At 39.8% G+C, this 16,220-nt stretch overlaps 1 protein-coding gene across 2 annotated transcripts; it reads right to left on the bottom strand.

Moving 5' to 3' along the window:
* Positions 1–615: 615 nt before the first annotated feature.
* Positions 616–14,640, bottom strand: elovl1b (ELOVL fatty acid elongase 1b). Of its 2 annotated transcripts, XM_058637728.1 has the most exons (9): positions 14,483–14,640; positions 5,806–5,887; positions 2,843–2,943; positions 2,570–2,760; positions 2,393–2,473; positions 2,211–2,267; positions 2,026–2,131; positions 1,534–1,670; positions 616–1,451 (listed from the first exon to the last, which is right to left on the bottom strand). In XM_058637728.1, the coding sequence occupies exons 3-9, from the start codon at positions 2,919–2,921 to the stop codon at positions 1,101–1,103; spliced, it is 1,002 nt and encodes a 333-aa protein (XP_058493711.1). In that variant the 5' UTR covers positions 2,922–2,943; positions 5,806–5,887; positions 14,483–14,640; the 3' UTR covers positions 616–1,100. The 2 variants fall into 2 exon arrangements, with proteins under 2 accessions (XP_058493711.1, XP_058493712.1); XM_058637729.1 differs by lacking the exon at positions 5,806–5,887 and having other exon boundaries at positions 14,483–14,618.
* Between the last annotated feature and the right edge of the window lie 1,580 nt (positions 14,641–16,220).

Genomic DNA, 16,220 nt, shown 5'->3' with positions numbered 1-16,220 from the left:
TTTTGTCACATTTTGGACGACATACTAACCTATGACTTTTTTGTCACATTTTGGACGACATACTAACCTATGACTTTTCTGACTGATTTTGGACGACATACTAATGTATGACTTTTTTGACTGGTTTTGGACGACATACCAACCAATGACTTTTTTGTCACATTTTGGACGACATATTAACCTATGACTTTTTTGTCACATTTTGGACGACATACTAACCTGACTTTTTTGGACGAAGGCATATTGTGATATAATTTAAGCTAAACAGATGGACTTTTCTTCATTTGACCGCCCCATACCGATCAGGTCATTGGACTTGAGACCCCTGACTTAAAATATAGTAAAGGAAAAAGAAACCTCTTCACAAGACCAATAATGAAATATGATCTGTTTCATACATCACATTTTTCCCCCAATGCACGGGATGCTTTCTCTCTTCCTGTATGAATGGGTCTCTTGTTCTGCCTCCTACTCTGCTCCGCATACTTGAGATAGCAAAGACAAGAGGCACAAGCATTCAATGCAAATACAAACACAACAAAGCACAATGTCACTCCCAACAAACAACAAGCGAGTTACACAAGCAGAGCAAATTAAAACAAAGTGTACAATGAGAGGATTTAAAATGAAATTTATTGGCATTTGTTTTTTTGTTTTAAATACAAAGTAACAAAATTTGGAAATTCTAAAGCAATACCAATACAATTAGTTATAATTTTTTTGATGTAAAACTATTTACAAAACGTTGTTTTTCCAAGTTCGATAGAAACTGTACAGTCATCTGTCCACTGGAGTTGAGTGGGGGTAAGGTGTGGGTGTGGTAAGAAAGTAGTGAAGGCAAGTGAGGTGAAAGGCCACCAGTGTGACACTGAACTAGGAGGCTGTTTGCAACATCAGTGAAGATAACATTTGAAACATCTTCTCTTCATACATTGTGATCCAATGATGTGAATGCAAGGCCCCAACTGTGGAAATCATTGACCCTGTCTTTTGTATATAAAACTAAAAACAGGAAAAGAAAGCCAAAATTATCTTTGGAATCTGTAGTAGTTTTAACAGGTTCTTGGATCATACATTTTGGGCTTTTTCTTCCAGAGATCCTACGCCTTCTTCATCTTGCCCGTGTGAGAGCTGCCATTTTCATGGTGAGCAGAAACATTGTTGGTTCCATTGGTGACTCCGAACTTGATGCCATTACCGTTCTCATGGTGTTTACCATTGTCGTGGCATTTGCCATTCTTGTACACAGCTGTGCCATTCTGACACTGCTTAACGTCATGTTTGGGCAACCGCTTGCCCTTCACGTAAGCCTGGATCCAGAAGTTGGAGAAGAGCACAAAGAAGAAGGTTCCGTATATCCAGATGAGATGGAGAATAATGGGGAACTGGTAGGCACAGCTATCCAAGAAGTAGTACTGGGTTGCATGGAGAGATACTAGCACAAACTGGATCTGTTGGGAAGACATCAGTAGCAAGTTAAACACTTATCTTGGTGTCTCAGGAGGGCAAACAACTGCGTGAGGGTTTACATACAAGCTGAATGGCAGTCATGTATTTCTTCCACCACAAAAACTTCTGGAAGCGTGGTCCAGCAGCAGAAAGGCCGTAGTAGAAATACATGATAATGTGGACACAACAATTCACCATGGCATGGAAAGATCCCATTCCACCTGAAATAATGAATCGCACAAACACATTAGACTCCAGCAAAGTGAAATAACCCCTCACAATGACCTCACAGTGGAGAAAAAAAAAGAATGTGAAAGCTGTGGATGTTTTGTGCCGGTCAATCATTTTGTTGCACAGGTTAATCATTTTCTAGCAACTAAAACCGGCGTTGAGTATGTCACAAAGTTTCTTGCGGAGGTCAATAAGCTTAACATAGACACAAAAACAAACATTGTGACACATTGTCAAAGTCTGCATGTAAAAGACTGACTTTACTACACCCCAGGCTGCATTTGTTCCTTCATTAATCAGTTTCTAACTCTTTGACAAGACCCGTTTTAGTTAATATGTACTCACCAGGAGCATAGCCAACTCCCCACCACCAGGTCCAGGGCATGAAAGAGTGGTGGAAGATGTGCAGGAAGGTAATCTGACCATGCTTCTTCCTCAACACAAAGAAGATCTGAACAAAAAGAGGATACCGATTAGTTAAAGCCAAAAGGTTGCAAACAAATGTGTCACATTTGATAAAATGAACTTACTGTGTCCATGAGTTCAATAATCTTTGAGAACCAGAACAGCCAGGCCACTCTGACCATCTATGGCACGCAGCACAATGAAGTAAATTAACAATAGTCATTAGCAAACAAGTGCAACACATAGTGAATATTGATTTCAGTGCATACAAATCAATAATTTTGACTCGAGTCAATGTGCAACTTACTCGTAGCGCCTGAGGACTATTTGAGGTATCGACTATGTCACATCGCCAGGTATATGTTGTGGCCCAACCAGACATCAAGAACTAAATGACAAGAAAATTAAGTTATTGACCTTTATCTCACAAAAAGCCCCTTTTAAAACACATCCTTACAAAAGACATTAAACTGCAGCATCTTACCTCATAGACGATGAATATCGAAAGCCCCACGAGCATAAAGTTGTAGACTATCATGGCTTCCTTTAGCTGGAAAGGCTTGCGATTGGCCATCAGACGAGGACCCAGGTACATTACAAAGAACAGGTAAGACAGCAATATCGCAGTCATGTGAATGGGACTCTGCATCAATGGATAATCTGCCAGACGTGGATCTAGAGAAAAAAAGAGATAGAAATAACCATTTCATTTCAAAATTAACAAGTATTATTGTGTTCCGTTGGTTCGATCACCTACCAATGCCTGCCAAAAGGTAGTCATAGATGTCCTTGGCATGTGCTCCAATCTCCTTGATCTCTTGAAGCATGGTTGCCATCTTGTTCCGCGCCCCCAATTAGCTAAAAAAGAAATAAAAATATTAAACGCAATTCATTTACAGGAAACAACATTTTTATTGCATTTCAAAAGGGCATGATGCACTTCCTCATCCAGTAGACTTTTAAGATTTGTTTGGCAACTAAAAAAAAAAAATGTACCAGACCGCTTCCTCACCCAGTGTATTTTGTTTTGAAATGCCTCATTTTGCGGCTTTTTGATACTACTAGATTGAAATTCAGAATTGCTTAAATAAATAAATACATTGTATGCATCATTTTGTGTTCACCCATGACCAATAAATGACAGTTTGACAAGTTTTATGCCATTTCCTGATTCTGTGAGACTGGAAACGATTACTTTGTATACAGTGAGTTCAAGCCTCAAACAGAACACTCCCACATAAACATCCCAGGATGCTTTGCTCCGGCTTCAGCCACTCTGACATGGCTTGATATCAGAAAGGTGGTGCTACAGGGAACTGTGAGGACGTCCCTCATCTCACAGTGAGGTGGCACTCAACTTCTGGCTCGACTTGTGCACTCAATTAGCCAACGCGGTGCACATAAGGGAACGTCAGTAATCACTGAACTTCTGAACCCTCACACAGATATTTAGGCTGCAGCAAAACACATTTTCTGGAAGTCTGTCACCGCAAATGCAATCATGTCATCAAATGTAATGAGAAGCCTCTTGCTAATTTTAAAGTGCCATCAGATGCAGCCTCACACATGGGAATGTTGCTATGGTTTTCAGGCCTGCAAAAGTTTCTGTTGACAAAGGATTATCATATCAAGTGTGAACTGTAGACACAATGTAGAGGACAAGCAGGGTGTGGTCTCCTTTCAGCATACTGGACGCAGAGGGAGCCTTTGTTTGAGGCACAATCTTCAATGCTCTGAAATTTCACTGCCCAAGGACTAAAAAAAAACAAACAGCACTCCTTAAGCCAATACACGTACAGTATAAGCAAATCATTTGACGTTACGAAACGGAGGCCAGGGAACACAGCTCATGCAGGTGCTGCTTGACAAGAAAGGAGAAAAGGTAAAAACAAAGACTTTGGATGCAAAAGCCCAATTATTAATTTCTTTCCTTATTAAAAGTACTTTGAATTCATTTGCAGTCTGTTGTGTCGCAAACAGGACCTTCCACGTCCTTTTGTAGATAAACCCCTGTAGTTTGTTTTTATAAGATTTGCTCACAGTTTCAAATCCCTGAGCTACGTCAACACCACTTTGTCTTTCTGGTCAATCTTCTTGTTGAGCCTCCAGGTGACGAAGTCCAGCATTCCGAGCTGCACTTAACACCACAGACCAACTTCCTCCCACTGACACGGTGGAATAGGAGCAATGTCTCCTTGCAGTTGTGAAGTGTTGTAAGTGCAATGGTAACAGATTAGACACATGACATTTCAGAAAACTCTTACACATAGAGTTGTGGCTGTTTCTGAACCGGTGATGAGGCCTTAGGTCAGGCGCCTCACATTTCAACAAGAGTCCCGTCATGTCTGTAGTGCAGTCTGTGTTATTCTGAGGAAAAATGCTGAACAGTTACATAGATCATACTCATACTCGAGTCGGGTTAGTCGTGGTTCTAGATTACTGTAACACGGTGACCTTGATCACATGGCTTGATTTTAACGACAAGGTTATCAGCGGAAACCTTGACTGATATAGTCCTTAATTACATTTTTGTTGGAAATAAATTGTATAGTTTATAGTCAGTTTGTGTTCATGAGAAAACCATTTGGTTTTATGGGTTCAAATTATTTTGGAGAAGGCGTAAATTCAATAATCTATGAAGGATTGGCGTTTGGTGTAATAGCTATTTAAAATTTCCTCATTTCTGTAGGACCATGTGACTCATTTTAGAGTGGATTTTCTTTTGAAGTCAGGGGGATACAGTCTCATGATTGTACCACTTATGAGAAAGAATAAAAAAAAATATTTTAAGACCCAGGTGAAGTTAAAAAAGGTTTCCAAGAAAACCCAAAATGCAGCCCCTTCCACTCCAACTCAGTGAAACCATGACTATTGCACAAAGGACAACTACCAGCATTTACTGCCCCTCACATTTCTTTAGTCTCTTGCAGTTATGCAGTCATTGATGAAGTCAAACATAATAATGACAGCTCACTGATCCAAATTTTCACCAATTCTGATTCACACAGATTTTGGAGAGGCAGAGTAAATAGATCTTATTCAGTCAGTGTTTTGATGTTCTGCTATTATAAAATACTGGTAGTGAGTCTACAAGAGGACAGGGGACTGCCTCATAACTGTGTTAATATTAAAACGTGCCTCCTGTATTATTCCCATGACAGAGTGATGCCAGTAATAGCTGCAGACACACAACACTTCAAACACCAGTCTTCATCATTCACAGCCCAAAATTATACCAGCCAACCCCCCCCAAAAAAAACAGTTACTTCCTGTCCAAGTAGTGTTTGTCCCACCTCAGCTACCCAATCAGTGTTGGGTAACCTTGACAACAAGGTGCAAGGTGGTTGATTTCCATCTACCAAGGAGACAGTACGATGGAAAGGGACGGGAAACATTTCCCATGTCCATGATTCATTGGGATGGAAAAAGGGAGCTCACGCTCACGAGGTGGGAGTTAATGATGAACTGACTCGATGCAGAGATGCAGACAGGAAATCAGAGAGCAGCAGCAGAGAATCCATTGCTCAACAGATGATTAAAGAGAGACCAGTATGAGATCATTAAACACCAAATCAATAGCAACCTACTTTGAGGAAGCCAAAGTAAAGGAGGAAATTAGAAATAAACAAACAAAACACACCCAGAGCTGCTCCAACATGTGGGCAGACTCGACACACACACACACACGTTAGTTCACCTATGTAACATTGAACAACTTACCTTAGGACTACAACTTTCCTGTGATCCACAGCCGGAGCGGCGACTCCCTTTTCCCGAGGACGGCAAAGGCTCTTTGTAAACTCTAAGAGTGGGCAGGCGAGCAGCAGCAAGCAGAAAAACAGCAGAGCGGGGGGGGAGAGAGAGGGAGAGAGGGAGAGAGAGAGAGAGGGAGAGAATGAGAAAGTAAACTGACAAAGTGTGACTGGTACAGCAGTCGTCCAAATCTCCACCCTCCCTGACTCACACAGTGGATGAATAACCACCAAAGAGGCAGAGCCAGAGAGAGAGAGAGGGGGAGAGAACGAGCACTGTGTGTAAGAGAGCGTCAGGGAGAAAGTACAACTGGGGTGAGAGAGAGGGATGGCGCCAATTTAAAACCCTCGCCGCCTCAAATAAAAATGCACCCAGTTACTAGTGTGACCGCCGCCCTGAACTCGACATGTGCAAGGTTCCCTTTTTCGCTCCTGGTCACACCCGTCTCCCACTAAAACACACAACTGTGGAGTGGGCCTGTAAGTTTTCTGTCAGAGTGGGCTGATAATATTATTCAAAGGCAACGGGCGAGAAATCAGAAGAGACTCTGTTATCATGAAGGGAGCCATTGTTTCCCGACTTTCTACTCAGCCAACACCCACAAAACAAAACTGTTCTTTTTCTGTGTTGTGGGATATTTATTATATTATGACTAAAAAAATAAACTGAAGTTTGGTTGTGAACTGCAAATTTCTTTAAACTTGTGTCATGTCAAAGTTTTTATTTGCACATTGTTATTATTATTACAACAACAACAACAACAACAATGATAATAATGATAATGTTATTTGCCATTTGCAGCTAAATTTATAGTTTTATAATCGTTATATCAGGGAAAGATTCACCACATCCTTGCTACATAATCTTCAAAAGACAAAAACACACATGTCCAGTGCACTGGCAAAGTCAACAACACTCTGCAACATCAATAGTCTCTTAACTGTGATGTTTGCTCAAGGTTGGACAGGGAGGTTAATAGCAGACAACTGTTGATGAAAAAGAGGCGGTGACTCATGAGATAATGCTTAAAATTCCTCCGAGTGTGTTGTAAGGAGGTGGTTCTCTCCACAAAAAAGAAAAAAACACTGTGATCACCATCACGCCCAGACAATCAAAATATCAAAACGTCGTAATCAGCACTATTACTAACAGGGATTACATTTTCTGCTTGTGTAGTATTTTAAAAGAGAAACTGCCAGTTACAGGTGAAACACTGGAGGGAAATGCAGTAATTTCAACTCTATATTTGTGCATAGATGTCAAAACTGCACATAGCCGCTAACACAATTTGCTAACACAAAATTTGCTTTCGGCCTATAAGACTCCATTCTGCAGGAGGACAAAGCTGCATTATTCTAATTCCGTGTAATTTAGCTTTAGTAGACTAATTAATGGAACACAGTGGCCAAGTAATCGAGATGTTTGTTTATTTTGAAACTCTTCCACAGGTGATCTAGTCTTTGTCAGTACCCTCCCCAGAGTTGCACTGTATCCGACTAACTGGGCTGGTTTTTACCTGTCACTTTTGGCCCCGTGGGTAAGTGAGGGGAAGGGAGGGGAGGGATCGAGTGGTGGTAGCAGCACTCAGCACATTTTAGCCTCGCCTCCAAACACCAAAACACACCTGACAAAATAGATCATGGCTTTCTTGCTGACAGAGACATTTCAGATATGATGTGAAACCAACACACACACACACTATAGTCATTTAAATTCCTAGTTATTCAGTTTACTACTGATACGGTTGACGTCTGCGATATGATCACCACAAATGCTCGCATTCAGACTAAACAAGGATCCATCATTACATGTCATTTACATATTTAAATGACCATCAGACCAAAACTGATCTGCACAAATATACAATCACTCGTGGTAAACCCACACCAGAGAGGAAACTGAAGTGCTGGATGGATCAAGAAGTTGCCACTATGTCACATAACTGTAATTTAACATTTTTATCAAAGGCAGCAAACCATCAATTCACTCATCACCTACCACTCTGACAACCAATTTATCCAGTTGAGTGGGTTATTGATCTTCAATTTTCTTCAATTTGAATTATTTTATTTATTATTTATTTTTATTTTATTTGAAATATTGGTATCGGGCAATATTAGCTTTACAACTATTATTTCATGTTTATTTATTTTGCACAATGAAGAAAATGTATCACCTCTGCTGCGGCACAAGTGTGGAAAATGTGTCAATTTCACTACAGAAGAGATTAAGGCCATATCCACATGTAAACAACTATTTTTTTTTTTTGTCATTTTGAAAATGTTTTACGTAAACGTTCTCATGAAATGTCTTCATCCACACAAAAACCCTCAAAACAACTAAACGCTGCAGTTCATATGCCAGGCCTGTATGTGGCGCTGCTACCAAAATACAACAAAACTATCCGCATACAACACGGATCAATATTTTATTTTTACAGCAATTTATGGATAAACCACTAACCAAGTAATTTGAGAATATAAGGCATACTGATAAAGGATAAATTGTCTTACCATTGTTTAGACTAGTCTATGTATGTTTTACACCTGATTGCATTCTACACTGGGATCATGTACCAGCCAAGTCTTTTACTGTCAACCATTTTATTGAACAGAAACATTGGACGCCAATTTTGAGCAGGGCGTAAACCTTTTACATTTGTGTTTTTTTTTGTTAAAGACAAAAACTGCCGCTAGAACAGTGTCAAATAAAATGTCCTACAAAACAAGTTAGCAGCTGCAAAACAAGTCACAACACTCAGGTCTGATTAACTGCACATCTGCAACGCGATGTTGAAAATCAAGAACTAACAGTGGTCTAAAAGCTTCCCAGGAAGAGACTGTGGTTTCACAACCATTCAATGTGGATGTCTGCATAAAAGCAGAAGACATTTGCAGCAGATTCACTACAGCTACGAGCACATGACTTTGAGAATTTCCATCAGCATGTGACACGCTGGTGTGAGGAGTCAGACTCTGCAGCCAAGGCTTTGTCACTGGACAAACTGCAAGTAAAGCTTTGCAAAAATCAGACAGACCAAGCAAATATTTTGGTCGAGCTGTATAATGGAAAAGAGTTCAACTCTTGTTGGTTTAAGCCCATGAAAGATGTTTAAAAACCACAATGACTTGGTTTCTTCAACTGCAGGAGCAAACAGCAATTTCAAGTTATTTGACATTTGAGATCATTTTACATGACATTAAAAAAGGTCATCATGATCATTCTGGCCCTAGTTTTTCTTGTCAAGATTTAACTTCATGTGCCCACAACTTGAAACTACTGGGTAAAAAAAGAGTCCTGAATAGCAGCAGCTTCAGTGAGTCCTGCAGAATGTCAAACTCAAGAGTAAACAAAGCATGACACCGTGCTCTTCCCAGCTGCAGGTCTTCTCAGCACAGACATATCTGACATAGTGACATAGAATGAGTTGTACCCAAACAAAGGTGTTTCTCATTTGACACTGGTTACAACTCAACCTCATCTTAACGTGTTCTTCTATTTGTGCTTTCATTATTTAAAACAAAAAGAGGAAAAGCCACCGTTTCGTAACTTCTGTTTCATCCATTGCGCAATTTACGGGCAAGTTAAAATTCTAGAAAAAAACAAAAAACCTGTGACTGAGAGAGGGCATGAACCATGTTTTCATATGAATGGCTGATATGTTATCAGTTTTATGAATTCATTTTTTCCACACATGCAAAATAAAAACAATTGCAGAACAGTAATATTTTAAAATTATAAACACAAGTCATGCAATTTACATTCAATTGTTTAAATAAAATTAAGATTTTTGAACATATTGTCGGACTCAAACCATGACCTCAAAAATATGATATTCTAATAGTGAGTAGTGACATTGTGACGGATAAGTGTTTCAACAATTAGTGGAAGACTACTAAGGCAATAATTACCCATTATTTTTAATAATCAGTTTGACTTTTTACAAAACAAACATGCTTACTATAGTGTCTTTAATGGGAATATTGTCTGGTTAATTTGCTCCTCTGTGATAGTCACCTCTGTGATGTCTTTTGTTTGTGGACACTTGACTACTACTCTAGAATAATACAATTTGTATTTTGCACGTGCAGACCAATCTACCAAACAGAATTCAAAACAAGAAAAACATTCCAAGTTTCTGTTGCTTTTATATTACATAAATGTCCAATTGGTCTCGAGCCATTCGCGGAAGATTTGTGGCACGATAAGAATACCAGTGACTTAATGATATCCAAGTGGATATCACACGAGTATAAGAATGTTGCTGAACTTGATTTGGGATTGACACATTTATGCCATCTTCCCTTTACTGTGTGTGGGTGTCTGTTGCGAATAGGTGGTGGTGGAGGGGGCACAGTACTACCCCTACCTGCAAGTATTCAGACCGAGGATTGAGCGTTCAACACTGGTCTCATTCTCTTCACGCCCCCTCCCTCCCCCTCCCTCCCTCTGTCCCCGCTGCAGGTTTCACCTACCAACGTCTCAAATTTCCAGACCAAACACACACACACACACACATCCACGCAAAAAGGGGATTGCGTTGGTGGCATTCGTTTGTTGGCCTGCTTTCACAAAACTGACTGCAGCTCATTGATTTGATGCAGCTTATTCAGTACAATGTTTTTCATGAAGTAAAACCTACATGAAGTAGTGTAATGTCTAAGCCCCTAATGTCTAAGCCTTTTACGGTAGCATTGCAAACGTGCAAAAATAGTAAGTGGGAAACCTTGTGCAGGGTTAGCGCCACCTGTTGGAGCTGCAGCTCAACTGCAGACCTGCTAAAAAGAATAAGCACGGCTCTTGATTCGACTCTTTAAGCACAAGACAGCTCAGAACCAAAGAAAATTTGACAAGTCTCGACTGTGACTTGAGCAGTCATGTGAGGTATTGTGCCATCCTGCTAATCTGAGAGGAATTCAACAAAACCAAAAACTCCAAAAGGAAAAATTAAGTGGGATTTACATGGGGAAAAACACAAGTCATAACTTGAAACACGTGAGACCACAACCTACCAGTGTCTGAACGGTAATTGCTGCAAGGTTTATTTGGTGCAAACATTCAAGTCTCGGCATTCAAAGGCCTACATTTGTATGAATTACCACATAAAAATGAAATAGTTTCATTTTGAAATTCTAACAAGGAAACTGGTATTTGGAACCACTAACCAGCATGCTGATACTCGTCCCATTGCCTCAAGGTGTGCATCATTCCACACAGTTCTTCAGCATGAAAAAAAGTGTCAACAATCTGATTTCTTCTGTTGCAATATCAATATCAATATCACAACAACAGATGACGTCACTGTAATAAACAAAGCACAGCAACTGGGCAGGAGATTGACCTTACTGTGAAGGACTACACAAACAAGCGTGAAAATAGTATTAACAACAGTCAAACCTAAACCTTAACACACTTAATACTAAAAAGCATCTCTCCAGGCATGCTGGTCAAAGAGCACCAAGTCATAATGCCGTCATGACATGTTGTACAAAAGCAGCACTTCACAATACATAAGTTGCACAAACCGACTTTACTTATGTCAGGAAATATATGTACAGAATCTATTTCTCGCAGGTGCAAAGACAGCAGAAAATTCTGAGATCTTTTCTATGCTTTACTAAGTTAACGCTCTGGTGTGGAACCTCCATCATCCCCTGCGGAGTACTGAGTAATTACCTTGTCTATGACCTGGTCTTCTCCCCCACCCCACACATACACACACACACCGAGAGAAGAGCAAAAATGTGATGCAGTCTTCTTTTTGTATAAAGCACGTCTTGCTGTTTTCATCTGAAGTGCTGCTGTATGTGCAAGTAAAACTCCTGCTGCACCGACATCAATCAAACTCCACACAAGACAAATTCTCACCGTTAGTTTCTCACTACAAACCATAAAATAAAACAGCATCCCTAAGCGACCCCAACTCTCTCTCACAACACCTAATTTAAGTACAGCTGATTCTCCATTTAAGAGCACTGTTTAAGGATCTCATACAACTTTATAATGGCTTTATGCACTTTGGACATTCCAGCGGTTCAAACATGTCAGTGTCACAGAACAGCCTCTCAAAAATTCAAGTTTAATGTTACAGACTAACAGGATTTTAATATTGACTGTGCAAACATACGCCTGTAAGTCAACTGACAGGGAACCTTTGTACCGTCTGCTGGCGATGCCACGGATCCTTATCTAAAGCGATGTTCAAACAGTCAGAGAAGACGACTGTGTAAAGCATCAGGATCTTTATCGGTGACACCACGGCACGTCACGCTTCATTGAATCAAGTCGCCGGGTAGTAACACTGTATTGACAAGGATTGGTGCGGCAGAATATGTAGTGACGGAAATATATACGAGTGACATTTTCCTCTGAGGGTAACACTGTTGCATAAACACACCCAGATCACCTCGGATCATCTCTACGGGCTGACTCAAGCTTCAACATCTGTTCTGTTGATGCGAGCGCTTCAGGTGAGGGCGTGAGCACTGGAGGCTGATGAACAGATAACAATACGCTGCCTTGAAGCGTCAGAGACCCAGCAATGCTGCAGTGTTTACATTAGCATCACAGATACACCTGGGCCGGTTGACCTTCAGGCCCATTGTTTCCATCCCACAACCGTTAGCTACAGCTAATGTTTACGCACACATACATAGAGAGTGGTTCGTTATCGGCTGCAGGTAAGGTTTGTAAGTATTTACTGTTGTTGTTTCCCTTCCTCCTTTATAAACATAAATTTTCAACTATTTATCACACTGCAGGTGCAGTCCTACAAATATATATATAAAAAAAGGCACACATTAATATTTCTATGGCTGTTAAATGACAACAGCATTTGTGTGCTCCATAAATAAATGGATAAGTTGAACATGACTGTTGAACACTGATGCCTCAGGTAAAACTAGTGACTTTTTAGAAGGAACATTATCCTAGTTTGAATGTACTCATGTTGGCAAACAGTAAAATGCTCAACTTCTCTTTAATTAGTTATCTTTTGAAGAGACAAACACCATAAAACCTGCTCATGAAACTAATAAATGAAGCCAGTGAACTTATTGACCTTATAACTCAGGTTCTTTTATAGCAGGTCTCTGCACGTTAAAGCGAATTGATGCAAGTCGAGCCCTCATATAAAGTTATGGCATAATATTTCTCTTATGCTTTTCCTTTACAGCTGGGCAATATGGCTATCAAAGTTATCGCAATAAAACAAATGTCCACAGCAATCTGCTTAATATTGAAAAAACTGCCACTCCATTGTGGTTTTAAGACTCTTTATTAAAAAGGAAACATTTCACACACTGAGGGTTTATCTCAAAGTGTTTGTGCAATGGATTAATGATTTATGCCATGTATGAACATAAGAGTGACATCTGCTAATTTTATTATTATTATATTGTTTTATTGCTTTTTTATTATTCTATTCTTTTAACTGGCTGACTAATTGAAGTCAAGCTCAAGGTGATTTCAAAATGTTTCCCGTTTGTTGCACCACCTCTGACATTAATTAATCTAATAGCACCCGAGAAGACAAACACCTGGTACTTTAGAGAAGAAGAATGTGTCTTAAAGCTCTTTGACCTAAAATCAAACAGGTTACGTATAGGAGAGAGAGACAGACATGTGTCCACTAGAGTTCACTGAAGACCCACAACACGTCAAACTTACCTGTTCACACAGATTCACATTCTTTGTGAGGTCATAACGCACTCCCTAACCCCAGTCTATTCAAATGGCGGCCCGTGGGCCAAATTCGACCCATCGCCAACTTCATAGTGGCCCAGCCTGTGGTTCCACCACAAACACAGAGAAAGAACGAGAGACACACTTTTCGCTGTCCCTCAAACATTCCCACATACATTCCTACAGTAGTCTGATTAACAGTTCTTTTGTATTCTGTTAAAGGCATTTTGAGATGTCTGTGGGTCGTGTATGACATATATTTATGTTATCAAACCATAATATTGTGCTACTTTTTTGATTTTATGTACTACGAGATGCACCCAAGAAGACAAACCCATTTATTTTTAACTTAATATAGTTACGGCTACTACTGTCTGTGAGGTGTGTGAAGGAACGAGCAAAATCATTGTATTGCTAGTTCTGTTATTATTTTTTGATGCACTTCCCCCCCCCCTGTACACGTATAGTCCTGCCCTAACCCCTTACTCCAACCTTAACCATCACAACTGAATGCCTAACGCTAACCTTTAGCCTTAATCGTACAAAATGCGGTGTGGTCCTTGACATTTGGTCCTCACAGCTTGAGATACAGACGCTCCCTTTTTTTTAAAAAAATATGATTGACATCTTCAAACAGCAGAGGCGACACTAACAGTCTGTCTTCAGCCGCACAGGTGAGAGAGAATCACGAGCATCTAACTCGCAACCATCACCAAAAACTGATACTCATACATTTGCAAATGTACTGCGATCAAACGCGGAAGCGCATTTTGCCACAAAACGCGGACATTGTTGAAACAATGTCGTCAGTTTTCTATACCCCCACCCTCCCTCCCTCTTTATCTCCCCTCCCCTCCCCCCTGAGACAAACGCACCTGAAAGTGACCTAAAACCCGACACCGACGCCGAGAGTCTACAGGTTTCCACGTCGTGTTCACAGTTATGTGCAGATTATACTCACTTGTGTCGAGTTTAGAAACCCCTCGCGGAGTGCGTGGACCTCGGGTGGATGAAGTGGCTCAGCGGCGCGTGTCTCGACTCAGCAGCTCCGCTTCCTCTTCCTCTCGGCTTAAATCTTCCTCCTCATGACCCAGCCCAGCTTTGATGGTGCTGCTGGAAAAAAAAAAAAAAAAAGGTGGAGTCATTACGAGTTTACTGTTGCTGCCTAATATGGACGCACTCCACTGTAAATGTGCTGCTTCACATTAAAACTCACTTATCAGTGGGTCGCGATAGGTGACATAACCTGTAACTGACGTGGAATTACTTACAGTAATGTTGTAATTATGTATGTGTTTATATGTTATATTTGTAGCGTTGCTATATTTTTATAAGTGGGGAAAATGAAGTCACAAACACCTGAAACATAGTGATAAAGTATACATTTAAGTGTAATTATATCAGAGCAAAGACACAGGGTGAGTTTGGTGACAATGTGTGATAATAAAACAAGCATAATGCATAATATTTTGTTTTACCTTTAAGCACTTAGTCACATGTCCTTTTTAACTTTGATACATGTTTGATAGTGTTACTACCTCAGTCTTTGATCTCTTTAATATAAAATAGCAATTATTATTGCCTTCAAATCAAAGTAGCAATGTTGCTAACTGAAATAGCTCTGATTACATCCTCACACAATACAAGAGTGACATTAAGGGAAAATGCATAGTTTTATATTTTTTTTACTATGATACATGACTAAGTGGCATCAACCTGTTTCATATGAAGGAGCGGAATATGTTTGTGAATTAATTTCCAAATGAAAATACCAATATTTATGACTGAAATGGCTGTGGTAGAATAGAATAGAATGGAATGCCTTTATTGTTATTACATGTGGCATACAATTCACTAAGATTTAAGTAGATTTAGAAATCTCTAAATCTACTTAAATCACTTGACCCACTGACAGTTAAATCTGGAACAGCAGTGGCAGAGATATGCAGTTTGATTTAGTTCAGTTTATTGCCAAACTCAAGGTCCAAAGGATAGAAACAGATATAAATATAATAAAGGAAAGTTTAAGAAGCATATGCATACTTTATAACTATTTCTGGACTATTTGAGTGTATGACTGGTAACGTCATACAGAGTAAATTTATGTATCTGTTTCATACAGATGTTTCTGATTTAATTTCCTTTTATAATGCCAAACTAGAGAAGAAGAAGAAAGTAGGACTCCAGAGTCCAGTAGAAGGCAGTAATGCTACATTCTGGGTGCCAATTGCCGTAAAACACAGACAACTGTTATCAGGCTTCAAATAAATGACACAATCTGCTTGTATGTTTGTGTATAAAACAGCACCAGTGAGATGTTTTACACACACACACATACCTCAGCTCAGGTATGTGTCAGTATTCATATATCACAAAATATAAAATATAAAACCTCTCACAGTCTGTTTAACTGAGATGGATAGTAATTCAAATCTTGGGAGTAGTAATTCACACACACACACAAACAATTACAGAGACCATGTATGTAAGCGCCTGCAGCCAAGTTTATAGCACAATGACACCTGTTCACATAATCATAAATCATCCGCCCACTGAGGCTGTCGAACACAATCCCCTTATCTTTGACGGGCAGGGGAGGAAAGAACAATTCATTCGACACACAAACTGATCTACATGTATTTTATACATATACATATACACATGTGTTTTTGTTTGTAAAACACTTTGGATTTTGTCTT

This window comes from Solea solea, chromosome 9 (assembly GCF_958295425.1).
Source record: "Solea solea chromosome 9, fSolSol10.1, whole genome shotgun sequence".
Classification (NCBI taxonomy): domain Eukaryota; kingdom Metazoa; phylum Chordata; class Actinopteri; order Pleuronectiformes; family Soleidae; genus Solea; species Solea solea.
The sequence above is the reverse complement of the archived record's forward strand: the minus strand, read 5'-3'. Positions and strand labels throughout refer to the sequence as shown.

Coding starts and splice junctions, on each gene's coding strand:
- elovl1b (XM_058637728.1), bottom strand. CDS start 2,921: ATGGCAACCATGCTTCAAGAGATCAAGGAGATTGGAGCACATGCCAAG. Junction 2,761..2,842: donor CTACCTTTTGGCAGGCATTG/GTAGGTGATCGA, acceptor TTTTTTCTCTAG/ATCCACGTCTGGCAGATTAT. Junction 1,671..2,025: donor GGGAGTTGGCTATGCTCCTG/GTGAGTACATAT, acceptor TCATTATTTCAG/GTGGAATGGGATCTTTCCAT.